Raw genomic sequence first — 26087 nt, 5'->3', positions numbered from 1 at the left:
TATATATATATATATATATTTAAAAGCCACCACCCAATAAACATTTTTCCTCCAATAAAGACTTTCAAAATCAGTTGAAAAAATACAGAATTTTATTACAAGAAGAAAACATTTGTAGCTAGGTAGGTAGGTAGATAGATAGGTAGAACTTTCTTTATTCCCCAACAGGCCTCTCCACCTAGCCTCTACCTCTCAGTCTCAGCCCTGTCTTTTAATCTCTTAAATATTATCCAAAGACTTTCCCTTGGCCAGATCTCTATATAAATGCATATTAGAAAATCTATGAAATAGCACAGTTGTTGCCTTCATGAAAATAAACTCTTGAATAAAGCATTTATTTGATGTGTTACTGGTAAATGTTTAATAGTCTTCCAATGAGAAAAAGCCCTTATTTGTAGCACTTGCCATTTCCCGTGGTGTAAATACTCCAACCAAAGCCAATTTCAAGAGAAATTGGAAAGAGATACACAACAGCATGTATTACATTGTATGTCCACTGTACACAGGGCAGACATAACCTCAAGTATGTAGATAATAGGAAAATGTCATAAAACAGGAAGCGATGAGTTTTGAATATTTATTGTCTTTTAAAATAAAATACATTTCACTGTGTTTATATAATGTACTTTTTAATAATGGCTATGTCTAACAACTAGCTCACAAAATTTAGCTCCAGCGTATTCCTGACCCAGCTTGACCTCACCAGCAGGCTCTGATCCCACACTCTCTACCACCTGCTGAACAACTCTACCCGGATGTCTTCCATAAGAAACCACAAACTTAACATACTGAAATCTAAACATACTTTCCTTTTTGAATCTCCCAGTGCAGACTTCTCTTCCCCTCTTGACTTCCCTATTTCTATTAATGGTGCCTCTAATATCCTTAGCAACCCAATCAGTTGCTAAGTCTTGAAGGCTCTGCCTATGTTCTTCTGATCTGCCTCCTCCTTTTCATTCCACTTAGGGTTACTGTCCTACCCCAGACAATTAACTAGCTTCTTCCCCACGTCTCTTCTCACTCCAATCTATCTGACAATACTGTTAGATTAATCTTCCACATGCACAGCTCTGATGCTATAGCTTTTCTATTCAACGCACATACGCTAATCCGGCCTTCAAAGCTCTCCTTGCTTCAGGCAATCTGGCTAGCTCCTTCTTTCCTGTGCTGGGAGTATGCCTTGTGGATGCTGATTGTGTGCTTTTGCTCTCACTTTTGCTTTTCTCTGGAATGTCCTTCCCTCTTTATGGAAAGACTGATACCTTTTATACAAGACTCAGCTCAAATGCCAATAAAGATATGTGGGTTGGTTGTCATAGGAATATATAAATTGATGAGAATCTGGAGAGTAGAAACAAGTAGAGCCAAATCCAGAAATCACTTAAAAATAAAAATTTCTTTGGTCACTATCTGTCATGGAGGTTCTATGAAACATACTACACTGAGGTAGCACTTAGCCCATTGTCATTACTAAAAGATATTCTGGGGAAGCCAACATGAGGTTTATCTCAAATCTATGGATTTCAATTATACATGCCACAGCTGTTCTCATTAACTGAAATCATCAAGAATTGTCTGCATTTTAATCATTTACTGTAATATTTCCCTCAATGCCCTGAACCAAACTGGGTTGAGTGGGTGGGAAAAGGTGGGTGGCAGAGACATGGAGCCCCCTAACCTGGTCTGTTAGCACCATTGATATGCCTCATTCATCTTTGGGATGCTGGTCACTGGGATTAAAGATCCACCACATGCCCGGGATTGCCCAGCAATCAGAAGCAGAGAAACTGGAATTTGTATCTTTTATACATATTTTGTCCTTCAGCCTTCCCCAGTGCTTAAAGTAAAATAAAATATCTTAAGTGCTTCCTTTTTTCCAGTGGGAGAATCCTAATGATGAGTAATGTCTGATCAAGTGATTCCTTTTCCTTCAAGTTGAGGCTGAAGTTCAGTAGTGAAGAAGGAAGGAATAGGCAGCCACAGCCTGGTCAGTGGCACCAACTTTCCCATGGAGTTAACTTATTCTGGGTTATGGAGAGCCTGAATCTTTAGCCCAGGAGAGGTGAAAGTGAATGAGGGAAAGAAAGGTGGTGAGAGACAAATGGGAAAAGTAAAAGTGGGCTGGATGCAATGACTCACACCTGTGATCCCAGCACTTTGGGAGGCGAGGCAGAAGGATCAAGCACTTGAGCCTAGGCATTTGAGACCAGCTTGAGCACTATAGTGAGACCCATTCTCAACAAAATATTTTCTTCTTCCAGTGTAGCCCAGGGAAGCCAAAAGATTGGACACCTGGGCTCTAAAGATTGAGGATCGCTGCTCTAGCGTTGGCCAACTACTCCAGTGTTGGCTTGCAGACTCAATACAGCCTTTGAGCTAAAAATAGTTTTTACATTTTTAAAAGGTTATAAAATAAAAACAAACAAAAACCAAAAAAAGGAAAGAAAGACAGACAAGAAAAAACACAGAAGAATATACAACATAGCTTACAAAGCATTCACTAACTGGTCTTTTAGAGAAGAGTTTTCTGACCCCTTTCTAGTGCACTGCAAATGAAAGGCTGTACCTGAATTTAGCTTCAGTGCAGCCCTGCCACAGATAAAATAACTAATGTAGCAAGTAGATCTTTTTAAAAAAGTGATGAAATGTGTAATGTTGTCATCTAAAAATACTTTTGTAATAATTATAAGTGGAGAGAGAAAATGTCCAAACATTCTGTAATGTCTTCAAAAATATAGTTTCATCCATACAAGAATTTTGATAACTCCATTTGATTCTGTTTTTCCACATGCTTATCAGATAGCAATATATCCAACATTAGCCTAATAAAATCACTGCATGTGTATTCTTTACTGGACTATGCATATTCTCAAACATATTATTGTCATACAACTGAGGGGAAAATGTAAAACTATACCCCAAAATATCTGGGAAATGAAAAATTATAAATTCTCAAAATGATACATAGGAAAATGATTTACAAAGGGAAAAAGGAAAATTGAACTTAGTTTCTTTATACTTTAAAGGAGTTCAAGAATTTAGGAATAGTTCCACCTCCTAAAATCTTGGAGAAAAAAACTCACTTCACAAAGGGTTCAGATATTCACATTGTGTCCAAGAGACTCAGCAATTGGGAATCTTGCCAGTTAGATTCATAAAGCAATCCCAAAGCCAGAATGCAATTCCTTAAGGGGTGGTTTCTAGATGTTTGTTCTAGACATTTTTTAAAGATGTTTATTTTCGACGTGAAGAAAGAAAATTATTATAGACTCTAGACATAAATATTGGCTTTAAAAGTATTAATTTGACTTGTTCTTCATAATTGTGATCCGAAATATCTCAATAATTTTGTTTCAGTGTTATTTTCTTCTCAGGAGGAAAGGAATGTTAAAAGCTTACTAGCAACTAACACGATAAAGATTTAAACTATATAACAATTTTAAAGAAAGTCTAAAACACGAGATAGTCTTGAAACCTCTCATGCTTCACCGTTTAATAAAATTATGACTCATTTTAGTAAGAACATGCTTTTTTAGTAAAAAAAAAAAAATGCTTTCTGAGCTAAGTTTGAACTGCTAGGGCACATGGGACACCCACAAACCCAGTCAGCAGAAGTCTCAAACTCCTAAAAGATTAAAGGAAAAATACATTAATGTGTACAGAGAATGAAAAAAAAAATCCCCAATGGTTCTAATCTATAAACGGAAGTAAAACTAAAATTCCCCTAAAATACCCCCAATCATCAATCCTTATAAATTGAGCACTCTTCTTCCTTTACTTCTGGAGACCCTCATGAAACAACAGCAAAGCCTTTGCTTTCATCTCGTAAAATAGAGCCCTCAAATGACACTAAGCACAGATACCGACCTCCAAAATCACAAACTCTTTAACTTCTAAAACCATGCATGCAAACCTGGGGTTTCCTAAGTTCTGCTAGGGGCGGGTTGTCTGGACCCCCGTGTTGTTGTTTTTTGTTGTTGTTGTTGTTGTTGTTTTTTTGCAGGTGTGCAATCCAGGGCGAGCGCGGTGCAGGGAGGGGAGCAGAGGTGTGCAGTGGCAGAGGGAGCAGAGGCACCGCCTGGGCCGGGTGGGGCGGGGTGGGTGGGGCCCGGGTGTGTGCCGGGGTGAGAGTGAAGGACATGTGACAATACCACGGTGGCGGCTGCAGGATCTGGGAGGGGAGTGAAAGCTCGGCCGGGGCGCCCCATTAGTGAGCGGTGATCGCTGCCGCCCACTTGTATTGAAGCGTCCTTTGTCACTAACAAGTTAAATTAGATATGTTCTTTATTTAAGAAGGAAAAAAAGCCCTCGCCAAACATCCTATGAACACACATGCTCACATCTCCTAGTCCTCCAACTCCTAATTTCCCCGACATCCAATCTTCAGTGTGAGAGTTTCCCCCACCGCTCGCCGCCCTTGCGACAGTCAGTGGGAGCTGAAGGACCTCGGGTCCCGCTGCCCGGGCGCACGCGGAGCGGGGAGACCGACGTGCGGCGGCCGAGGAGGAGGGGAGGCGGCGGGACTAGGCGCAGGTCGGCGCCGCCGCGGCCCCCGGCCGCCCCTCCCAGGCCCCGGGCTCCCCGCCCGCGCGCCTCCTGGGCCTCGCGGCGCGCCAGGCGCAGCGCGGCGGCGCGAGAGCCGAATGGTAGCCGCGGCCCGGCGGGCCCGACAGCCCCGCTGGCGGCAGCCAGGGCGACCGCGGAGGCGGCGGGCAGGGCGCGTGCGCACTGCAGGGGCGCCAGATTTGGCGGGAGGGGGAGTGTCCAAAGCTCTTTGTTTGATGGCATCTCTGTTTACAGAGTTTACACTTTAATATCAACCTGTTTCCTCCTCCTCCTTCTCCTCCTCCTCCGTGACCTCCTCCTCCTCTTTCTCCTGAGAAACTTCGCCCCGGCCGTGCGGAGCGCAGCTGCGCAGCCGGGGAGGGACGCAGGCAGGCGGCGGGCAGCGGGAGGCGGCAGCCTGGTGCGGTCCCCGCGGCTCTCGGCGGAGCCCCGCGCCCGCCGCGCCATGGCCAGAAGACCCCGGCACAGGTAACGGGGAGCCGGGCGGGCGGCCGAGGGCGGGGGCGCGCGGGGCGCCAGGCTCCCGAGCGCAGGTGGGAATTTGTTCCGGGATCATCTGCGGGGCTGTCAGACCCTGCGAGGACCTGGAGCCCTTGCCTCGGCAGCAGAAGCCGCTCCAGAGACGGATGAATGGAATAGTCTTTACGGGAAACGTATCCGGACGTTGGGAAGCACGCCCTGCGGCTCATTTTGCAAGTTGCATGGGGATACATTTTTCTTTAGGGGGAAAAAGAAAGCAGCACGTTCCAGCCGGTGGCAGAGCTGTGCCCACCAGCCCCGGGGAGCCCACCAGGTGCCTGGTTTGATGCCGCGGGTGTCGGCGAGGGATCCGCAGCGTAATTGCTGGATGCATTGAGATATGTTTGGACTTGGAAGTGCAGAGCATATGGCAGATACAGGGAAAATGCTGGATTGTTTAGTAGCTGCAGGTAGTTCATTTAAATTTCATTCATTCTTTATGAAGGTGAGGACCCGTGTCAGCTGACAGGCGGCTGAAAAGCAGGTTTTAGGGGTTAAAGAGGTCCCTACTTTTGCAAATTGTGTTAAGACCTGGTTTTGGAGGTTCGAATCATTACTCTCCGAAAGGCTTTTATTTCCACTGCAAACATTGCTCGCGCACCCACACGCGCCGGCATCGCACATGTCACTGCACTTAGGGAGGCTCGCCGGGAAGACATGGGTGCCATCCCCTCGCATTTTTGGCTGGACAGATGTGAAGAGGGAGAGGAGGAGGAGGAGAGAAATCCTTGTCCGAACTGTCAGTTGCTGGCTCCCCAGCCTCCACGGGCCTCCGGACTTCCCCGGCAGCACTCGCCGGGGCTCCCTCCGAGCTGCGGGTGCCGGGGCTAGCTCAGCTGCCGGCGCGGTCACCACTTGGCGCAACCGGACGGAGGCCGGCGGCACTCAAGGCAGCTGCCGCGCAACCGGGACGCGATCCCCTCGGGCTCTGCCCCCAGGCGAGAGGTACCCGCGCGGCGCGCACACGTGGAAGTGACTGAGTGCGCCGCACCTCCTTGCGCCCTCCTCCAGCCGCCTTAGGTCGCCCCCGCGGAAGCGCGGTGACCCGACGGACCCTCGCGAAGGGGCTCTGGGGAGAAGACTGTGGAGGCAAAGCAAATCCACTCGCCTATCCTTAGGTTGTTTGGTTTTCTCCTACTGGTTTGTGGTTGAGCCTGCGGGCGCTAGTCCCCGCGCGGCGCTGGGAAGTTGCAAAGAGCGTAGGTGCAGACCCTGCAGCAGCACCCGCGGGCTGGGCTGGGCGGGGAGCAGCGCCCGGGCCTGGCTGGGTCTAGGGACCAGAGGGCAACTTGGGGGAGCCCTGGGGTCCATACGCCTCGCCCGGAGCCTGGCCGCTCGGGGCAAGGTGCTGCCCCTCTAGGGTTCCACTTTTCGCTTTTAGGACTTCACAGGACAGCAACCGGGGTCACCTGTGTTTTTCTTTCTTTCTTCTCTCTCTCTGTGTTTGTGTGTGTGTGTGTGTGTGTGTGTGTGTGTGTGTGTGTGTGTGCGTGCGCCCTGGCAGCCGGAGGAGGGAGCCGGGCAGGGGTGCTGGGAGAAGGCGCGGCTAAGGCTACGCGCCCCGAGGTCTCGGCCGCCCCCGCGGGGCGGGGCCGCGCAGGTTCCCTGAGGCTCCAGGTAGCCCAGAGGGGAGTCGGCCGGGAGGGGCGGGAGCCTTGAACCTGCCTCAGGGGGAAGAGAAACCCGACTGCGGGCTCCGAGCCGTTTCTTGCAAGGACGAGCGTCAACTCGGCCGGGATTATATTAACCAGGTCAGCGAAATGAGTTTGAACCCCATCCGAATCACAGTAGCGGCCACAAGGCACTTCCTCCCGCTCCCCTCCCTCTTCCCAACCCCCAGCACCTCTTTTCTTTTTCGTTTCTTTGCACGGTTTGTTTCCTTGACAGAACGTAATATTCATAGTTGTACTCTTGTAACCACACCGGGTCTAGCAGGTGGGGAGTCGAGTGCATCAACCCTGAAATCAGCCTTTGAAAGTCCTCTCTGACTGTTGGGTCTGAGATCTTGTCAGAGCAGATAAAGGAAAAGTTATTTCAGGTTCCTTAGTAGAAATTAATCATGCTGCTAGGACGACTTAGAGCAAGGAAATCTCATGCAAAGCTCAAAGGCAGCCTGGGTGCCCAGCCTGGCGGGGAGACTCAGGAGCTGGTAGCGTGAGCAGCTCCGGACTCGCCCTGCTGCGTCCTGGCCCCTTCAGGACCTTTAGAAGTCACGCTCCACCTTGCCCCCAAGACCTTGGTTTTGCACATCTCTGCCTCAGTGCCTAACTTTTAAGTGGCTCGGGAAGACATGGCATGGTCATGTACTAGCTTTGGAAAGTACCTTAGAAATAGGATCCAAGCAAGCCCTATGTAAAGGCGGGGAATTGAGGTCTTGAGACAGAGGAAGTGATTTGTCCAAGCCATACAGTTAGGTGGAGGCTAGACTAGAACCTTTGCCTCCAGAACCCTAGTCCTGTGTGATTCTCATGCGCTCTCCTGACATTGGCTGCCCCCTGCGGGCGGCTGAATATGTTGCTTGTTCCTGGGTTGTTAAACTGCTGCCGAGAGAGAGGTGCTCATGACTATGAAAAATGTCCTCAGTTCTGAAAATGTGACCTCTAGATCCAGCCAAACCTGAAAAGTTGATTCGACTTGAATCTATGACTGCAGTTTCAGATTCCTCTGGTTTTCTTGGTGTCTCTCACGTTTCACAAGGGACTGCATTTGGGGGCTTTCCAAGGAGTTCCCTATGAATCTTTCAAAAGATGCTGATTTACACCTCTGGGCTTATAGCTTTTTTTTTTTTTTTTTTTTTTTTTTTAGCATATCGTATTTTATATTTTTGTAATTCTTGTTCAGAAGTTGTTTAGTGCCTTCTGTTGACAGTGGAATCAGAACTAGGCTATTGTTTCGAAGCACAGACACTAAATGAAAGGGATTATTACAGATTATAAATATACATTTCCTGGCATTTTATTTGGTGGTGGTGGTGGTGGTATTTTAAATTTGGATTGCATCATGTCATCATGCAACCTGGACTATCAGATTGTTGCTTAAAATAATAGTTTTAAATTACGAGAACCCCAATTCAGGATTTTTGATAAGCACTTTAGCTTGACTTGTAGGGGGCTGGTAGTGTGTGTATGTGAGTTAGTTTGGGAAGACAAACCTGTCATGAATATAACTTTTCATTTTAAAGACAATGGATTACATTATGATATCGCTTTACATCGTTTTTTTATTGGTCTCAGTTTGATGGGTTTCTCAACATTGCAATGACAAATTTTAGTGAAGGTTCTAAGATACTATTTTTCCTATTTTAAGTCTTACAAGAAAAACTATAAAACAAACTGTGTCTGTAAAATTATTGTCATCTAATCAGTATATGATTAATAAATAGTAAGCACAGAGTTACTTCTTCAAAAGTCATCAAATTTCCTAGGTTTGGTTAGCTAAATAAGAGAAAAGGCTCTTTTGAAAATAGTAATGGGTTCTTTTAAATCCATGGATTTCTTCTGGGGAAATCCCTTGGTTCTGAATTAGGTCACATTTTATAGTATTTCAAACACCGTTCTGTCAGAGACAGAAAAAGCAAGAGTAAGTAAGACTCTGACTAACAAGTGGCCTAATTATTCACTTAGTTACTCTAGAAACTAAGTATTGTAAACATGGGCACAAGTTGGATCAACCAGGCCCGGAGTTGTGAGCAATTTGGTATTAATTTTATTTACAAAACATTAAAGTTTGATCACTCAATGTTCTTATCTTTTCTTAGGTTTTAAAATCCTTTCCTCTTAGATTCTCCTAATCCTCTAGACTTTATGGGACGACTATAATTATGTTTGGGGGCGTATTGCTTCTTGATTTTTTTCTTCTTTTAATAAAACAAAAGCCCCGTTGGAATAACATAATTGAATTATTTATTATGTTTGAGAAATATTTAAACAATGTGACAAATGCCAAAGATTTTGAGTGTGTACTTAAAGAAAGGACATGGGTTCTTGTTCCTTTTCTTGTCCTTAACCTTAAGTTTTGAACTTCATTGGTTGGAAGGTGGCCAAATGTGTAACTTGTCCCTTGTCTAACAGTAACAGCAGGTTCAGACATGCAGTAGAATAGGAAGGTGCCACGTCCCTTGGCTGTATCTGTGGATACCCATAACAGCAGAACCAGTTTACAATACTAGAGCAGCAGAATGCAGCAAACAGTCTTGTTGTGCAAGTTTGCAAAGTTTTATCTTTGTAAACTTTGAAAAGATTATTGAGTTTTTGTGGAAATTTTGTAATCCAGTAGTAGTCTAAATCCTCGTGTTTCAGCCCACATCTGCCCATTCCTATTTCTGCAGCATATATAGCAGTGACGAAGATGATGAGGACTTTGAGATGTGTGACCATGACTATGATGGGCTGCTTCCCAAGTCTGGAAAGCGTCACTTGGGGAAAACAAGGTGGACTCGGGAAGAGGTAACTGATCATTTTATCAAAACAGGGAAAACAGATGGAGTGTATAATTTATAAAAAACAGAATTTCAACTAAACTACAGGTGCTCCAGCTCATTAGCAGGCTCTTTGATATCTTGTCCTAGCCTGCATGTACAGCGTGCCCTACACCCCGCCCCCCATTATATTATCCATTTCCATACTATTTGCAGTTCTTTGAATGTCCTCTTCTTCTCATTTTAGACTTCATCTATGTTTCCTTCTGCCTGTTGAGTTCTCATTCTTTTGTCCCACCTCTTCTTCCTGCTTTTACATTGCCTATGAAGGCATTACCTCTTCTGTGAAGCCACCCCTGGCTTCACTGGACAGGATTGGATGCATCCTCCTGTTATCCCATGCATGGGTGCATGTTCTGCTTTATTGTTGCTGGGACATAGATGCCTCCTCTAGCTGACTGCAAGTCTGTTGAGGGCAGAGCTCAACGTCTATTCATCTTTTTTTTTTTCTTTTTTCTTTTATACGTGTGTGTGTGTGTGTGTGTGTGTGTGTATTTTTTTTTTTTTTTTTGAGGCAGAGTTTCACTCTTGTTACCCAGGCTGGAGTGCAATGGCATGATCTCGGCTCACCGCAGCCTCCGCCTCCTGGGTTCAAGCAGTTCTCCTGCCTCAGCCTCCCGAGTAGCTGGGACTACAGGCATGTGCCACCATGCCCAGCTAAAACATCTGTTCATCTTTGTGTTTCCTCAACTCACAAGTGCTTGATCCAAAGTAAGATATTAATAAATGTTCTCTGAATAAGTGAATGACTTACTTTCCCCAAAACAAAATAGACAAAAGGACACTCAGAGAACTCATCTTTTTACAATGTATTAATTTGATATCTTTGGTATATTTCACAGAGCCATGTATATGAAGGTATGCTCTGAAAGCATCCAATAATGGATGAAGACACATCTGCTTCCCCTGTTTCTTTTTCGACTAGCTTGTCAAAAGTTTGATTTTGTAGGAATGGAAAAATACTTTAGAAGCAAAATTAATAATATGTGGAGAAAAGTTTCTCTAATGTTCTTAGACATTTTTGCAACTAATTTTAGATGATTCGTGTTACAATAAATGGTATTGGCTCATCTTCAGTTTCAGTGTGCTCTGCTTCATTTAAACCAGAGCTCCTTTTGACAGGCAGAGAAGATTCCCAGAGGGATCCATAGGAAATTCACATTTTACATATTAAGGTTGTGCACTTGGCTAATCCTTATGCTATGGAAATTCTGTTGTCAACATTGGTTTCCTAATTCTTGTGTATGGTATTGTACCAGGGACCTTTATTGTGTATGAATGTTACCTTTGAAGAAACATGAGAAGAAATACATTTTAAAGACACTTATGAACTGGTAGGATTGTGAACAGCATATAAACTAAAAGAACTGATTTCCTGCAAATGTTTAGTGTCTTTTATGTTATAACACATTTGGCCTCATTTAAATTGTGAACATATTGGTGCAAAAACTAAATGATTGTATTTAGCCTTCAAGTTTAATTTTAAAAATCATCTTCATTTCTTTATAAAGGGTTAAAATAACTAGAAATATTCTATTTCTTGCTCAAGATTTTATTTATTGCCATAGGTAAATGTGTACTGAATAAAGCACTGGCATGCATTTTTCCCCACAGAGTAAAGCAGTTATTTATATATTAAACACTCACTATATGCCAGGCATTATGATAAGTGTTTGCAGAATTGCCTCATGTAATCCCCAAATAACCCTGTTAATATCAACCTCATGTTAATAAATCCCCTCATTTAATCCCCAAATAACCCTGTTAATTTCCATTTTATAGATGGCAATACTAAGGCACAGAAAGGGAAAATGATAAACCCACTTTGCACAATTAATCAGTAGTTGAGTCAAGATGCCAACTCTGGTCTGACTCTAAATATGTGCTCCCAAGTCAGTATATTACATTAATATCTGCTGTATTTGGATACTTTTGAGAGATTTTTTATTCTGGATTCGTTCCCTCAGTCACTTTAACTTGAACGGAGTTATATAGTAAATGACTGATATCCTAGGATTACCTTTAAATGTCATAGGATGAAAAACTAAAGAAGCTGGTGGAACAGAATGGAACAGATGACTGGAAAGTTATTGCCAATTTTCTCCCGGTAAGTTAGTAACTTTTTCTTATTACAAAAGGAAAGCTTCTCCCAGTGATTTCTATAAAATATTCTAGGAGGGGTTATTAAGACAATGCATTATTTGCTCACATTTAAGAAGTAGGAGAAATGCCCTACCCATAACTTACATTTTATATTATAATGCATATAATTGGGATTTCTAAATTGATTATTGGAATTTAGATTATTAGAATCAATTATTATAATTTAGATTATCGAATTTTAAAAATAATTGCTTGTTTTATCTTTTCATTTATAGGTTAATTCGTATTTCGATGATTTGTTACGTGGTAGATGATTAAGCTTGTTATTTCTCCAAGTCAGTTTTTCCTAAATTCCCTATTTTTGTCAATAGTAATACTTTTGGCACCAGGATTTAAAATTCTAGAGATGTTTCTTAACTTAGCGCATCCCCCCAACCCCTACATCCAAGCAGTTACTAAGGATCCTGGAATTCCTTTATAGTCAGTCCCGTCCTTTACATTCTCATAGTTGTGCTGAAGGTTAGGCTCCTGCCTTCGCATTTGGACTATCATACAACTTCCTAACTGGCCTCCCCACTTGTAGTTTTTCATTTTTCTTTCTTTCTTTTTTTTTTTTTTTTTTTTTTTGAGACGGAGTCTAGCTTAGTCGCCTAGGCTGGAGTGCAGTGGCACAGTCTCGGCTCACTGCAACCTCCACCTTAGCTGAGATTACAGGCGCCCGCCACCACACCTGGCTAATTTTTGTATTTGTAGTAGAGACAAGGTTTCACGATGTTGGTCAGGCTGGTCTCAAACTCCTGACCTCAAGTGATCCACCCACCTCAGCCTCCCAAAGTGCTGGGATTACAGGTGTGAGCCACCGTGCCTGGCCAGTTTTCTACTTTTCCATCCATCCCAAACACCATTGGCAGGTGAGACTTCCTAAAATGCAGCTGTACCTTATCCTTTCAAAACCAGCCACAGTGACTTAGAACTCACAAATTAAGTAAACTGCCTTGACCTGGCACACAGAGGCCCTCCTCTATTGCCCCAACTTCTAGCTCCAGTTCTGTTTCCTACTTCCTCTCTGTAAGCAGGTTTGCTTGAATTTATTTCTGCTTTCCCTCCTCTGGGCTTTTGCTCCTGGTGTTCCCACCTCCTAGAATGTTCTCCTTTTACATCACCAATTGAAGTTTTGTTCATCTTTCAAAGTCCTTATGAAGAGCTCTTCCAGCCTCCTCCCAAGGAAACCATTTCTCCTCCTAAGAAGATGCTTCTCTCCTCACTTCAGTATCATTTTGCTTTGGTCTTTTCTTCCATATGAATCAAATTCAGCCTCTGTGATAATCAGTCATCTATTTGTCTTTTCCTTCTTAAACGATTACAAGCTCCTGTAACATAGGACCTGTCTTTTATGGATCTTTATTCCTTCTGCAATATAAATACTGTGGTCCTGAATCGAAGCACATCTCTTGTTGGAATGGGAAGCAAATTTTAGTCATTTAGGGTGGGTTTCCATGAAAGCCTGACAATATAGAATCTCTATCAAGCCTTAGGCCATGTAGATACTCTGCAGAAGTATCTCAGGTTAAGGTTAAGTTGACAGGCACGTGTGTAGTATGATGGTCCTTTGGTTCATGTGGCAGGACTGTTTCCCTCAGGAGGCAGAGTGTATAATCTTAGAGCAACTTTGATGGATGACATACATGTTCTGTAGCCTGTAAATAATGAGGGATAGGTGAGCTCTAAACATGCTCTAAAATGTTCTTAAATATCTTCACTGCTTATGGTCTGTGTGTGACTCTATGACAACAAAGAATTCATGTGCTTATCACTTCATATCTTTATGGTGGTGCATACTCTATTTGTCTAGAATCGAACAGATGTGCAGTGCCAGCACCGATGGCAGAAAGTATTAAACCCTGAGCTCATCAAGGGTCCTTGGACCAAAGAAGAAGATCAGAGAGTAAGTTCTTTCTTCATTGGTGTGTGAATCATAATTAAGAATATTCCCCAAACGCTGATTTTTTTTCTGTTTGAGGAAGCAGGTAAAATGGGCAAACAGGAAGTAGAGGAGTTTATTCCCATATTTCCAATGAATGAAAGCAAATTTTGGAAATTTTCTAAAGATCTTAGATGTAACACTGAAGAATGATTATACTGACTCATTACATAACATTAAAACATAGGTTATTTTTGTGTGTTTGTCTGAAGGTGATAGAGCTTGTACAGAAATACGGTCCGAAACGTTGGTCTGTTATTGCCAAGCACTTAAAGGGGAGAATTGGAAAACAATGTAGGGAGAGGTGGCATAACCACTTGAATCCAGAAGTTAAGAAAACCTCCTGGACAGAAGAGGAAGACAGAATTATTTACCAGGCACACAAGAGACTGGGGAACAGATGGGCAGAAATCGCAAAGCTACTGCCTGGACGGTAATAATATGTCAAAAAAATATATTGATCGGGAAGAATGAGGGAGTGGGTATTGGACATTTCTGCTTTAAATGTATGGTGAGTGAATTAAATTTCATCAGTCATAAGTGTTTTATTAGATAAACCAGCTACATAGCTTTTAGAGTTTATCTGAGTTTATTATCTTAGAGTTTATTTGGTTGAGAACTTCTGGGATCCACCTGACAGTGAGCCCTGGGTAAAGACATTTAACTCTCCCCAGCCTCAATTTCCCTATTTCCAAAATGACTCACACAGGGCCAGGTTTAGGATCAAGTAAAATGAATGTCAAAGAACTTGGTAAATTATAAAACTCTAAATGCATAGAAAGAAACTGAAGGCAGTTTGTCTCTGGCTGAGTTCACATAGGTGGTTAAGTGACTCAAAGGAACTCAGCTACTATTTTCCTGATAACCATGTTCTTTTTTTTTTTTTTAAGACAGTGTCTTGCTCTGTGGCCCAGGCTGGAGTGCAGTGGTGCAATCTCAGCTCACTGTAACCTCTGCCTCCCGAGTTCAAGTAATTCTCCTGCCTCAGCCTCCTGAGTAGCTGGGACTACAGGCACATTGCCACCATGCCCAGTTCATTTTTGTGTTAGCTGGGGTTTCACCCTGTTGACCAGGATGGTCTCAATCTCCTGACCTCGTGATCCACCTGCCTTGGCCTCCCAAAGTCCTGAAATTACAGGCGTGAGCCACGGCACCTGGCCTCCTTCATTTCTTTAAAATTTTTTTTTTTTTTTTTTTTTTTTTAAGAGACAGAGGCTTCTTCTGTCACACAGGCTGGAGTGCAGCGGCATGACCATAGCTCAATACATCCTTGAACTCCTGGGCTCAAGGGATCCTTTCACCTCAGCTTCTTGAGTAGCTAGGCCTACAGGTACAAGCTACTACACCTAACTGATTTTAAAACACTTTTTGCAGAGTTGGTCTTGCTGTGTTGCCCTGGCTCCTGGCCTCAAGCAATCATTTCGCCTCCCAAAGTGCTGAGATTATAGGCATGGGCCACCATACCTGGCCACCAATATTCATTTTATTATGCCAGTTTGCTTAATTTTTTACTCCGTTGATTAAAGAAATAAGGTGTTTCTCGAACTCTCATACCACTCCCAGGATTTTAAATGTCCGTGTAATAATGCTTTCTTTTTAATGAACAGGGCAAAGAAATGACCTCATTTTGAGAGATAACTATGGAAGCTCATTTTTGTCCCATTTTTCCTACTTAAATAGTATATTACAGATTTCGTTACTTTGGAAAGCAGTACTTTTAATGATAAATCTTGCATAAAAATGATATAGATAGAAAATATTAAAAATAATTTTATTCTTGAGCTTCATAATCCAGGAGAAAGTTTATGTAGTATTCTCCAGTGATGCTTCAATGCATTTGTACCCTCATAGTTCAGTATAAACTTAGAAAATTCAAGAGGTTGGTAAAAAGAGGTCTTCATTCCCATATGGCCTCAGAGGATACACTGCTGATTCTTCTCAAAATTAACAAAGCTATTAAACTTCCTCTTTCTTTAGCATACATTCCCCCACCCCCATTGAAATAGTAAAAGGGAGGCTTAAACGGTTTTTTTGAATTGAGAAACTGTTTTTCCTGAGAATGGAAAGACTTTAGTAAAAATGTGTTGCTGTTTGAAACTATACTGGTGGGGGTTAGGATCTTTCCCTTCGGAATGCCATTTTCCACTCTCATCTCTGTCTGATCGGAATAACAATTGGGGTGGTTTTTAAAGGGTAGGAGGTTTTTTGGTCTCAAAAGTTCTTGCTAGTGCTTCAAGAGATAAAGAGTGAAGTATTCTTCATCAGCAACATCTTATCATCCACCAAACTTCACCATGTCCCTATCGTGGTGTGTAGGCCCTGCTGTGCCACATTCAAAGGAGGAATTTCTTCAAAGCAGCTAGAACCTTACATTGTGTTAGAGTCTTGTACCACAAACGGTCAGAATAAATATGAAGCGTTATTGTATTGAAAATACTCCTTTACCAAGGAAATGAAATGGTTAAAAGATACTGACATTTCTAGAAAAAGATGTGCATTCCAGATTGTATAACTAAGAGAAATCTATGGATTTCTAACGAGGCAATAGAGAAAGCCTGAACTTAGGGGGTGGAGAAGAAGGAAACTATTAAAAAGGGGAAAAACTATGAGTGGGCCCAAGGGAAAGGCCTGTGTTAGAAACAGTTTTCTGTCAATTCAGTTTAATCTGAATTGAAATTTTTTGTATGTGAAATTTGTATGTGATATATTTCTGTGCAGAACTGATAATGCTATCAAGAACCACTGGAATTCTACAATGCGTCGAAAGGTCGAACAGGAAGGTTATCTGCAGGACTCTTCAAAAGCCAGCCAGCCAGCAGTGGCCACAAGCTTCCAGAAGAACAGTCATTTGATGGGTTTTGCTCAGGCTCCACCTACAGCCCAACTCCCTGCAACTGGCCAGCCCTCCGTTAACAGTGACTACTCCTATTACCACATTTCTGAAGCACAAAATGTAAGCCATTCTTGAGAATCTAGTTTAATGAGAGAGATGGTTAATTTAGTTCCAGGTAGTAATCACATTTTGCAGTTGTATACTGTTCAGAGAACTTTCCTGGGCATGATCACGGCCAGTCTTCACCAATGCCCTTTGAGGTAGATGGGGTGTAGATATTGTTTGTTATCCCTGGTTTATGTCTACAGAAATGAAGGTGGTAAGTGCTTTGCTCAGGGTGACGTAGAGACAGTGCTGACTAGAATTCTAACTTGCTGCTTCAAATCTAATTTGAAGGTAACCTTTGAATGTAAATGTATTTAAGGTACTGCTGAAGAATAGGGGAATGGAGTTGCATTTGTAGATTAACATTTCTCTCTTCCAAAACCAAAATGGAAGGTATATTTAAAGAGGCAAGAATTTGACACTGAAATTCAGTGGTTATGGTATGTTCAGTTCTGGTAATGATCTAGCAGACATGTCTTAATTTATTCACTCGGTAGGTGTTTACCTTCTTATTCTAAGTCAGGAGCAGAACTTTGTGACATTCATTTTCTGATGCTTCCTTTTAGTGTCCTTTGGATCAGTGTGATCCCTTGCTTATTTCTAGATATTTATATTTAGAGAAAGAGATAATCCATAATAGGTGGGAAAAGAAGAAAAAGAGCAAAAGAAATCGAGAAACTTTAATCTTAAGACTAACAATAATAAGTGATGAAACTTACCCATGAATGGGTAGGCTCATATGCAAATTCTACGTAAAACATGTTCATAAATAGTTTTTATTCTTCTCTGTTCATGCATTTGACTACAAACTTTATAGGAAGGTCTCAGATGAATACATTATCATAAGAAGTTCTGTGCTTTTTATTAAAATTCATAATTATTCCAAGAAAAATATTTTTATTTACACCCAGCTGGTACCATCAGTTTTTCCCATAGAAACTATTTTCAAACATTCATTCGTGTATTTTAGATTATATATTTTTTCATTGTGTTTTTCTCTAATTAAGGAAATTAAAGTGCCAATAACTTCCCAAAATTTAAAGTGCTCATCAACACTTCCCAAGGATTGATGAGCACTTTAAATTTTTTCACTATGTTGCTTTAGCTATTTAGCCATTTTAAAGGCCTGGCTAAATTTCACAATAAAAGGTTTTTAAAAATTGTTTAGTGTATTTCAGTCCCAGAGCAAAACCTCAGGAAGCCAAGCGCCCTGAAGCATATGTAACCCTGAATGACGTGGCCTTTGTCTCTCTTTCCCATCTAGGTCTCCAGTCATGTTCCATACCCTGTAGCATTACATGTAAATATAGTCAATGTCCCTCAGCCAGCTGCCGCAGCCATTCAGGTAAGATCATTTTATAAGGAAACTCATTCACTATTCAAGGCACCACTTTTAAGAAATGCTTTATTTCTTTCATCTAAACACATATTTTCACCTGAGCAACTGAACTTAAAAGGAAAGGGAACGTGGAGAGGAGAGCAGAGTCTCAGCCAGCCATCTACCAATCTTGTCTTCTAGAGTGAGTTTGCTCTGGAATTTTCTGATTCTTAGATGTTGCAGGATGAAATAATTCATCAGTCAGCATCCACTCTAGCCTGAGATTTCACATCACTCCCTTAAGTCTGAAGTAACATTTATAGAGATTTCCACAGGAGCCAAATTTGGTGGGTGTTGCTGTCACACTGAGGCTCTTTGGGCTGTCTTTGGTACCTCATGACCATATAGGCTACACCCATTGTATTTGCAGCTTCCAATCAGAACTTTGTCTTTATTTCCCTGACCTTGTAATTTCAGAGACACTATAATGATGAAGACCCTGAGAAGGAAAAGAGAATAAAGGAATTAGAATTGCTCCTAATGTCAACTGAGAACGAGCTAAAAGGACAGCAGGCACTACCAGTAAGACTATCATCATGTACTTGAATGGAGGGGATAGCAGCTTTGCCTCAGTTTACCTAAGCACTCTTCTCTTCTAAATATTATACTTACCAAGGTGCTATGTATCCATTCAGAATGTCTCAACACAGGAAGTTGAGTGTAGTAAAATGCAATTGATATCAGAATATATGCTGATTACATTGGAAGCAGTCTTTTTGTAATTGCAATAGAAATGCAATATCCAATTGTGATTGTCATTATCAATGTTTTTTTCTTCAGAAGGACTATAATCAGTTTAAAGACTAGCAAAGATAAAACAAATGAAAAACTGCATTTTCTACAGAGCTATGTATCTATATAGTACCATTTTTTCTATTATTTTCTTAACCTATATTTTCATATTTTATAATTTCAGATGTGATTTGATGCATGTTCTATATATGCATGTAAAAGGTTATATATAAAACCTCTTCCTAAATAACATTAGCTGCTCTCTTTTATTTGCATGTGTGAAAGTTATGTGGGCCATTACTGAACTCTGACATCTTTTTTAGTGACTGGGCAGCCAACTGGGATAGCTCCTTGTGCTTTGTAACATAGATACACAACCAACAAAGACAATAAAAGAGAAGTGAGGCCCAGTAGGTCTTCCTAGGGGTACATTTATTTTTTGTTAAATAATAAGATGATTATGTGCACATGCTAGTTCGACCACTTTTTAACTTTAGTTAATGTTTTGCAATTTCTCCTGTTGTGTGGTCATACTGTAAGGAGACTTCTGTTAATTTGCTCTTCTGCTTTCCTAACCACGTTGATCTGGCAGCGCTTCACTGCATCAGTGCAATCTGTAGCATTAGAAAGGGACAGAAGCAATGAGACTAGGTGCAGATCAAAGCAACTCGCACTCCTGAGTCCTCCAGCTTTTTTGTGGTTAGAATGCAAATAGGACAGTTCCTCACTCGCAGCAGGCACGTATGGACCCATGGCAAATTATATTAAAGTGGATTTTTAAGACAATATGAGAATTATACTTTGTAACATAGAACTATGATTTGATGTTTTTACAAAATGATCACAATTTAAGGTAATCATACAGGTACAACCTCTAGCACTATTAAAAACAGGGTCTTGCATTGATAAAAGGAAACATCTTGACAACTGTTTCATAGGCGTAAGTTTGGGATGATGCAACTACTCTTATCTTTCCTCCAACAGCATCTGATACCTTGTGCAACTTCATTGCTAAGTTCCTTCTCCCTTTCTTCTCCCCTCTCTTTATTTCTACACCCTTCCCCCTTCCTTAGACACAGAACCACACATGCAGCTACCCCGGGTGGCACAGCACCACCATTGCCGACCACACCAGACCTCATGGAGACAGTGCACCTGTTTCCTGTTTGGGAGAGCACCACTCCACTCCATCTCTGCCAGCGGATCCTGGCTCCCTACCTGAAGAAAGCGCCTCGCCAGCAAGGTGCATGATCGTCCACCAGGGCACCATTCTGGATAATGTTAAGAACCTCCTAGAATTTGCAGAAACACTCCAATTTATAGATTCTGTAAGTAGAATTGTGAAGGGAAGTTAACGATTCTGGAAGATAAATTATAAAACCCATGTCTTAAATCATTGCCATTTTCTATAACCAAGATGTTATTAGCATATATTCATGTAAAGGTAAAAGTATGATTTTTGTCTTCATAAATATGTTTTTTTCAAAGATCCAATTTCCTAGGCTACCAAAACAAAAGTATTTATAAATACTTACAACATAGGACTTTTGAAGGAAGAGGTTTTTTTACATTTTCACACTTTTCCTTCAGAAGTCACATTTTTTAAAATAGTCAAATTCATGAGTTATAAAGCAGAGCTTGGATTATTGGAATGGAATGGTGTTTGAGTTACTTTTAACTTTTTTTTTTCTTTGCTTACTTCATGGTGCTTCTCTAGAATTTTGTCTTGCTTTTGAATAGCACATTAAGGATCTGGCTTATTCAGAGCTTAAAGCAATTTTTTAGTGGATTTGAAGTGATAATCAGTTCTTTGGTCATACCTGGCTCTTTCCACAAAACGCGTTTATTGATTACTGGCCCCATTGCTTCACTGAGATGAATCATCTTTAGTGAAACAAATTTGTATTCAGCACCTCCATAGCAAACACTTGGTTCCTTTCCCAGTTGGTTAAAAAGCATTTATGACACAGTCTTTGGACAAGAGATGACCATTGCCATATATGCCATCTAGAAAAGGTCTTCACTTTGCTTTCCATTGCATGCAGATGTAGAGAGCTGGGAGGTCCCTGCAGCACATGCAGAGGACCAGCCTCGAGGCAGCCCGCTAGACTACTCTACCGCAGCATAATAGAGCAACTGCTCATCTTGAAGCTGTTGCTCAAGAAGCCAAACCCACGGGCCCAGCGTTTGCTTTGCGTTGAGCATCTCTCTCTCAGTGCTGTTTCAGGTGATGATGGCACACACTGTCTCAAAGTTCTGTGCCTCCCACATTGTTTCAGGATTCTTCATCATGGTGTGATCTCAGCAGTTTTGAATTCTTTGAAGAAGCAGATTTTTCACCTAGCCAACATCACACAGGCAAAGCCCTCCAGCTTCAGCAAAGAGAGGGCAATGGGACTAGACCTGCAGGAGAACCTAGCCTGAGGGTGAACAAACGTGTGTTGAGTGAGGGTTCACTTGACCCACCCAAGGTCTTACCTCCTGCGAGGCACAGCACAATTCCACTGGTCATCCTTCGAAAAAAACGGGGCCAGGCCAGCCCCTTAGCCACTGGAGACTCTAGCCCCTTCATATTTGCTGACGTCAGCAGCTCAACTCCCAAGCGTTCCCCTGTCAAAAGCCTACCCTTCTCTCCCTCGCAGGTAGAGCACAATTTCTGCACAGCTGTTACTAATTTTCAGCAGACACCTGAGCCTTAATAATCTAGAAACTAATACTTTGGAACAAATGACTAATTACTGCTGCCCTTGCTGATTTCATCCCGTCCTTGAATCTAGCTGTTGCTAAGTTATACTGCCTCCCAAAGTTTAGGCTGTCTGCAGGCTGACTGTTGATTTTGGCATCATTCTCTCTTTTACTTTTTGGGTGGTTTTGAAAGATAGTTGCATGAAACGTACTTTTAGTTCCTTCAACGCTAGAGTTTAACATTTCTATTTCTTTTTCTCCCATCTGATCTTTCCCTTTAAAATTTTTAACATCATTTCTGCCTCGTTGTTCATTTATTCTTATGCAATCCACTGACCCAGGGGAGGAGGGAACCAAATTGTGTTTATATAACATTTGGGTTCCAATTAGAAAATTTAAAGCTAGAAAACTTAAAGGTTCCAATCCATCTTTCAGTGGAAGAGTTTGGGAAGAGGATGAGAAACAAATGCTTAAGGAGAAGAACGTATTTTTAATCTCAGTTTCTCAACATTGGCGCTTTTGAGTTGTGCCATACTATTTTACTAGTGCAGTTTCTGCCAACAAATATTTTTATTTCATACAGCTTTTTTAAAGCATGAAAATTACAATTCTCATTAAGAGATTTGTGTTTCTAAATTATTTAAATCATTAAAATTAATAGATAATTTAGCACTTTAAAACATTTTTCCAATTGTATCTGTTGAATTTAAGAACAGATTTAGGTATGATGTAGTCATATACATTTGGGAAACACTGAATCAAACAAAGATAAAAGTGGATTTCTTAGCTGAGCAGAGTGGCATGGGCCTGTAATCCTCGCTACTGGGGAGGCTAAGGCAAGAGGATCACTTGAGCCCAGGAGTTCAAGTTCAGCCTGGGCAACATAGTGAGACCCCAAGTCTTAAAACACTTTTTTTTTTAACTGCAGGACTTCTCAGAGTTATTAATATGCCATTGTGCCTTGTGAATTTCCAGGAAAAGATGACAATATGTTATGTTTCCCAAATTTATTTTACCTTGGAATTGTTTAAGGAACACCTAGTTTTTTTCCCAGAACATTAGTGTTCTGAGAGAGACAGTTTATTATTCAAGAATTTTCCATATAATGTAAACCTTCTATAGTAATAATTTTGTTCCATAGATTATTAAAGAGAAGAAACAAAGTATGAAAGGAAACTGAATTATTAACTATTATTTCCCCCAAAATCACTAAAGCCTTTTAAATGTTAATAAATAACACCTCTCATTCTCTTTAATGACAAGTGTCATTTATTGAGAATATTTTCGCACAGTTTTGCACATTTTTCAGCATTGACCCTAGATCTTATTTATTGGAAACCACACCCAAATCTTGGGTGCTCAATTGAAATAAAACAATTCTCTGGTCAACACTACATGCTTGTTAGCATCTTTATTATTTAATATAGTGCGTCAGTAAAACATTCTTATTACCTAGGTGTGATTTTTTCTTTTTTTTTTTTTTTTTTTTTGAGATGAAGTCTCGCTCTGTCGCCCGGGCTAGAGTGCAGTGGTATGATCTCAGCTCACTGCAACCTCTGCCTCTTGGGTTCAGGTGATTCTCCTGCCTCAGGCACTACAGGTACATGCCACCACGCCTGGCTAATTTTTTTTTGTTGTTGTTAATAGAGATGGGGTGTCACTGTGTTAGCCGGGGTGGTCTCAATCTTCTGACCTCATGATCTACCCGCCTCGGCCTCCCAAAGTGCTGGGATTACAGGCGTGAGCCACCACGCCCGGCCCTAGGTGCGATTTTTAAATTGGATGGAATAAAGAAGTACTGTCTAATCTAAGTAATTTTTTTCTTTGTCTCCATATTTAGTTCTTAAACACTTCCAGTAACCATGAAAACTCAGACTTGGAAATGCCTTCTTTAACTTCCACCCCTCTCATTGGTCACAAGCTGACTGTTACAACACCGTTTCATAGAGACCAGACTGTGAAAACTCAAAAGGAAAATACTGTGTAAGTCTTTGGTTCAGGAATAAGATTATTTATCTTATTTACTTATATTTAATTAATGGAATATAGTCCCCAGATGTCTGATCCACTTGTATGTGTATAATTTTACTGCCCACTTACATATAATCATGTCTAGTCCCACATTGCATGTATCTGTCCTGGGTGTATTAGAACTACCTAGAGGTAGAAGATGGGAACGTAAACTAAGTTACCTTTTGTAACTTACTCCAAGATTTTCTATATATGCACAAGTAGTTTTCATAAAACTTTTCCATCCAGTTTGTTTGTTCCTTCAATAAGGCCTTCTTAGGAAAGCAAGCTTTTTAACCTTCTTTCCTCTCTAATTATAAACTTCAGAAGAAGAATGAGTATGGTTTCTTACTTGGTTGTATTTTTTATTTAATTTTATTTGTTGATTATTTATTTTTAGTTCATATTTTTAATCTTATTTTTTCTTTTTGAATTTATGTGTAGATAGGACCTCTTCTGACATCCCCAGGAATATTATATGATTAGAAGCCAAGGGATGAGTAAGCAGTCATTTTTATTCAATAAAGCATTGATCAATTCAAAGGAATGGCAGAGAAAATCAGTGAGAATTATCAGAAACTTTGAAAAGAAATGCACTTTTATTTCAAAGTACAAAAAGTAAATTTTAAAAGGTTAACATGTTTTGTAGCACGGGCTCTGTTTTCATGAAAAGGGAAAACTGATTTGTAAATGACATCAGGTTTTCTTGATGCGTACAGTCTTATACAGGCCATGGGCACTACATGTGTCTTCAGAGCCATTAAGGAAAAATAGAAAATCATTTAATGCTTTTATTCTTATGGGTATAATATTTTGAAATATTTGGAAATATGTGATATTTCTTTTTCTTAACAAGGAATATGATTAATCAGCATACCCAATTCCATATCCATAACAGAGTGTATGGTATTCAGTGGAAAAATATTAAATGTAACAGGTAAAGCCATGTAAAGGACATGCATTCTTTTATATTGAGCCACTGCTTGTTTTCTTTTTAAAGTTTTAGAACCCCAGCTATCAAAAGGTCAATCCTAGAAAGCTGTCCAAGAACTCCTACACCATTCAAACATGCACTTGCAGCTCAAGAAATTAAATATGGTCCCCTGAAGATGCTAGTAAGTTCTAGAAAAGTTCTTGGGTTTGGTTGGTGTATTAGTCCCGACAGGAGTTCTCCTCTGATGCAAAAATACCCACTCTTCCCTGTAGCCTCAGACACCCTCTCATCTAGTAGAAGACCTGCAGGATGTGATCAAACAGGAATCTGATGAATCTGGAATCGTTGCTGAGTTTCAGGAAAATGGACCACCCTTACTGAAGAAAATCAAACAAGAGGTAAACACGAAATCCTTTGGAAGCAACGAGCTGAGAATCCTCCCCTTTGCTCCTTGTGTACAGCTTTATGTGTCTGCCGTTGGCAGACACCACCACCACTTTCCATGCAAGATTTTCATACAAGGAACAGAGAAAAGGTACTGCCAGACTGTAGGCATCATCCACCTTTCCTTTGAGAAGCCAAGCCATCTCTGTTTGCTTCATGTTTGGACAGAAAACATGCTAAAGAGTATCACGAAAAGGGAGGGAAACAGCTTTTTAATGTACTTGTAAACATTACTGATTATAGATAGTTGATATTTCATTTTTAGATATTGTGAAGAATTGGAATTTGAATTAAAATAATAGTATCTTTAATTCATTGTAGGAAATCTAACCTGCAAGGATCAGAGTTTTAGCTCATTGGCAACAACTGTTTTCCAGCAGGTTAGATACAATGCCTCTTGAACTTATTTTCTTGTAAAGATAAATATTTGATTTTTTTCTCATAGTTAAAAATCTGATTATCTTATTCAGTAATGCAGAGTGTGATTAAAAACCAGTCTTTTGTCGCCAAAAGACCTTTTATGTCACCAAAATAAAATCCATGACAGATGCAACACACGGATATCACTAAAATATATTCTTAATAAAATAAACACCTAGAATCAGAACATTGGTTGAAAACACAAGAGCTTTACTGGGGCAGTAAAATTTGGAGCTGGTCACGTTTTAAATTTGCCGTCAGTGGTTCTTTGTTGAATTCAGAAGACAGAGCAAACTGAGTTGATAGTGCAAGTTAGCAACATAGTTTTATACAAGTATTTGAGGAACTGGCCAGAAATACACTCCTGACTAAACGTTTCATAGGAAGTTCTAGTTCTAGAATCAGCAAAGCACTTTCTATATGCTTTAAGGTGGAATCTCCAACTGATAAATCAGGAAGCTTTTTCTGCTCACACCACTGGGAAGGGGACAGTCTGAATACCCAACTGTTTGCACAGACCTCACCTGTGGCAGATGCACCGGTAAGTATGTGCGCAGCAGCCCCCGAGTTGTTATGTGATGCTGGTGTCTCACAAAATCCTGTGTGCGGCCCATAGGGCTGCTGCACTTTCCGCGCTCCCTCTTTAAGGCATCTTATTTCTAAATATTCTCCTGCGCAAGATTTTTAAAAATGTATTTTTAGTAGAGACGGGGTTTCTCCACGTTGTTCAGGCTGGTCTCAAACTCCTGACCTCAGGTGATCCGTCCGCCTCAGCCTCCCAAAGTGCTGGGATTATAGGTGTGAGCCACCAACGCTGGCCTGAAAAAATGATTATTAATGTAGAGTTTAAAGTTGAGATATTTTTGTGTGTGAGAAACATAGCAGGCTTTTTTGTTATTT

General features: G+C 41.0%; 1 protein-coding gene across 3 annotated transcripts in view; it reads left to right on the top strand.

Annotated features, from left to right (window-relative positions):
* The first annotated feature begins 4755 nt into the window (after window positions 1-4755).
* MYB (MYB proto-oncogene, transcription factor) overlaps window positions 4756-26087 on the top strand; it is a 37725-nt gene continuing 16393 nt past the window's right edge. Inside the window, exons 1-14 of one of the 3 annotated variants that reach the window (XM_032274718.1) lie at window positions 4756-5034; window positions 9413-9530; window positions 11598-11669; window positions 13518-13610; window positions 13859-14079; window positions 16365-16599; window positions 17849-17929; window positions 18380-18484; window positions 19768-20022; window positions 20974-21336; window positions 23220-23362; window positions 24390-24504; window positions 24596-24721; window positions 25618-25728. In XM_032274718.1, coding sequence (XP_032130609.1) covers window positions 5012-5034; window positions 9413-9530; window positions 11598-11669; window positions 13518-13610; window positions 13859-14079; window positions 16365-16599; window positions 17849-17929; window positions 18380-18484; window positions 19768-20022; window positions 20974-21336; window positions 23220-23362; window positions 24390-24504; window positions 24596-24721; window positions 25618-25728 — 2061 coding nt within the window. In that variant the 5' untranslated portion in view covers window positions 4756-5011. Of the gene's footprint in view, window positions 5035-6725; window positions 6837-9412; window positions 9531-11597; window positions 11670-13517; window positions 13611-13858; window positions 14080-16364; window positions 16600-17848; window positions 17930-18379; window positions 18485-19767; window positions 20023-20973; window positions 21337-23219; window positions 23363-24389; window positions 24505-24595; window positions 24722-25617; window positions 25729-26087 lie in introns of those variants that run through there. The other 2 variants (XM_032274717.1, XM_032274719.1) reach the window with 2 other exon arrangements.

This window comes from Sapajus apella, unplaced genomic scaffold, assembly GCF_009761245.1.
Source record: "Sapajus apella isolate SASKATOON/1434 unplaced genomic scaffold, GSC_monkey_1.0 scaffold6, whole genome shotgun sequence".
NCBI classification, from domain to species: Eukaryota; Metazoa; Chordata; class Mammalia; order Primates; family Cebidae; genus Sapajus; species Sapajus apella.
This window is presented reverse-complemented; position numbering and strand designations above follow the sequence as displayed.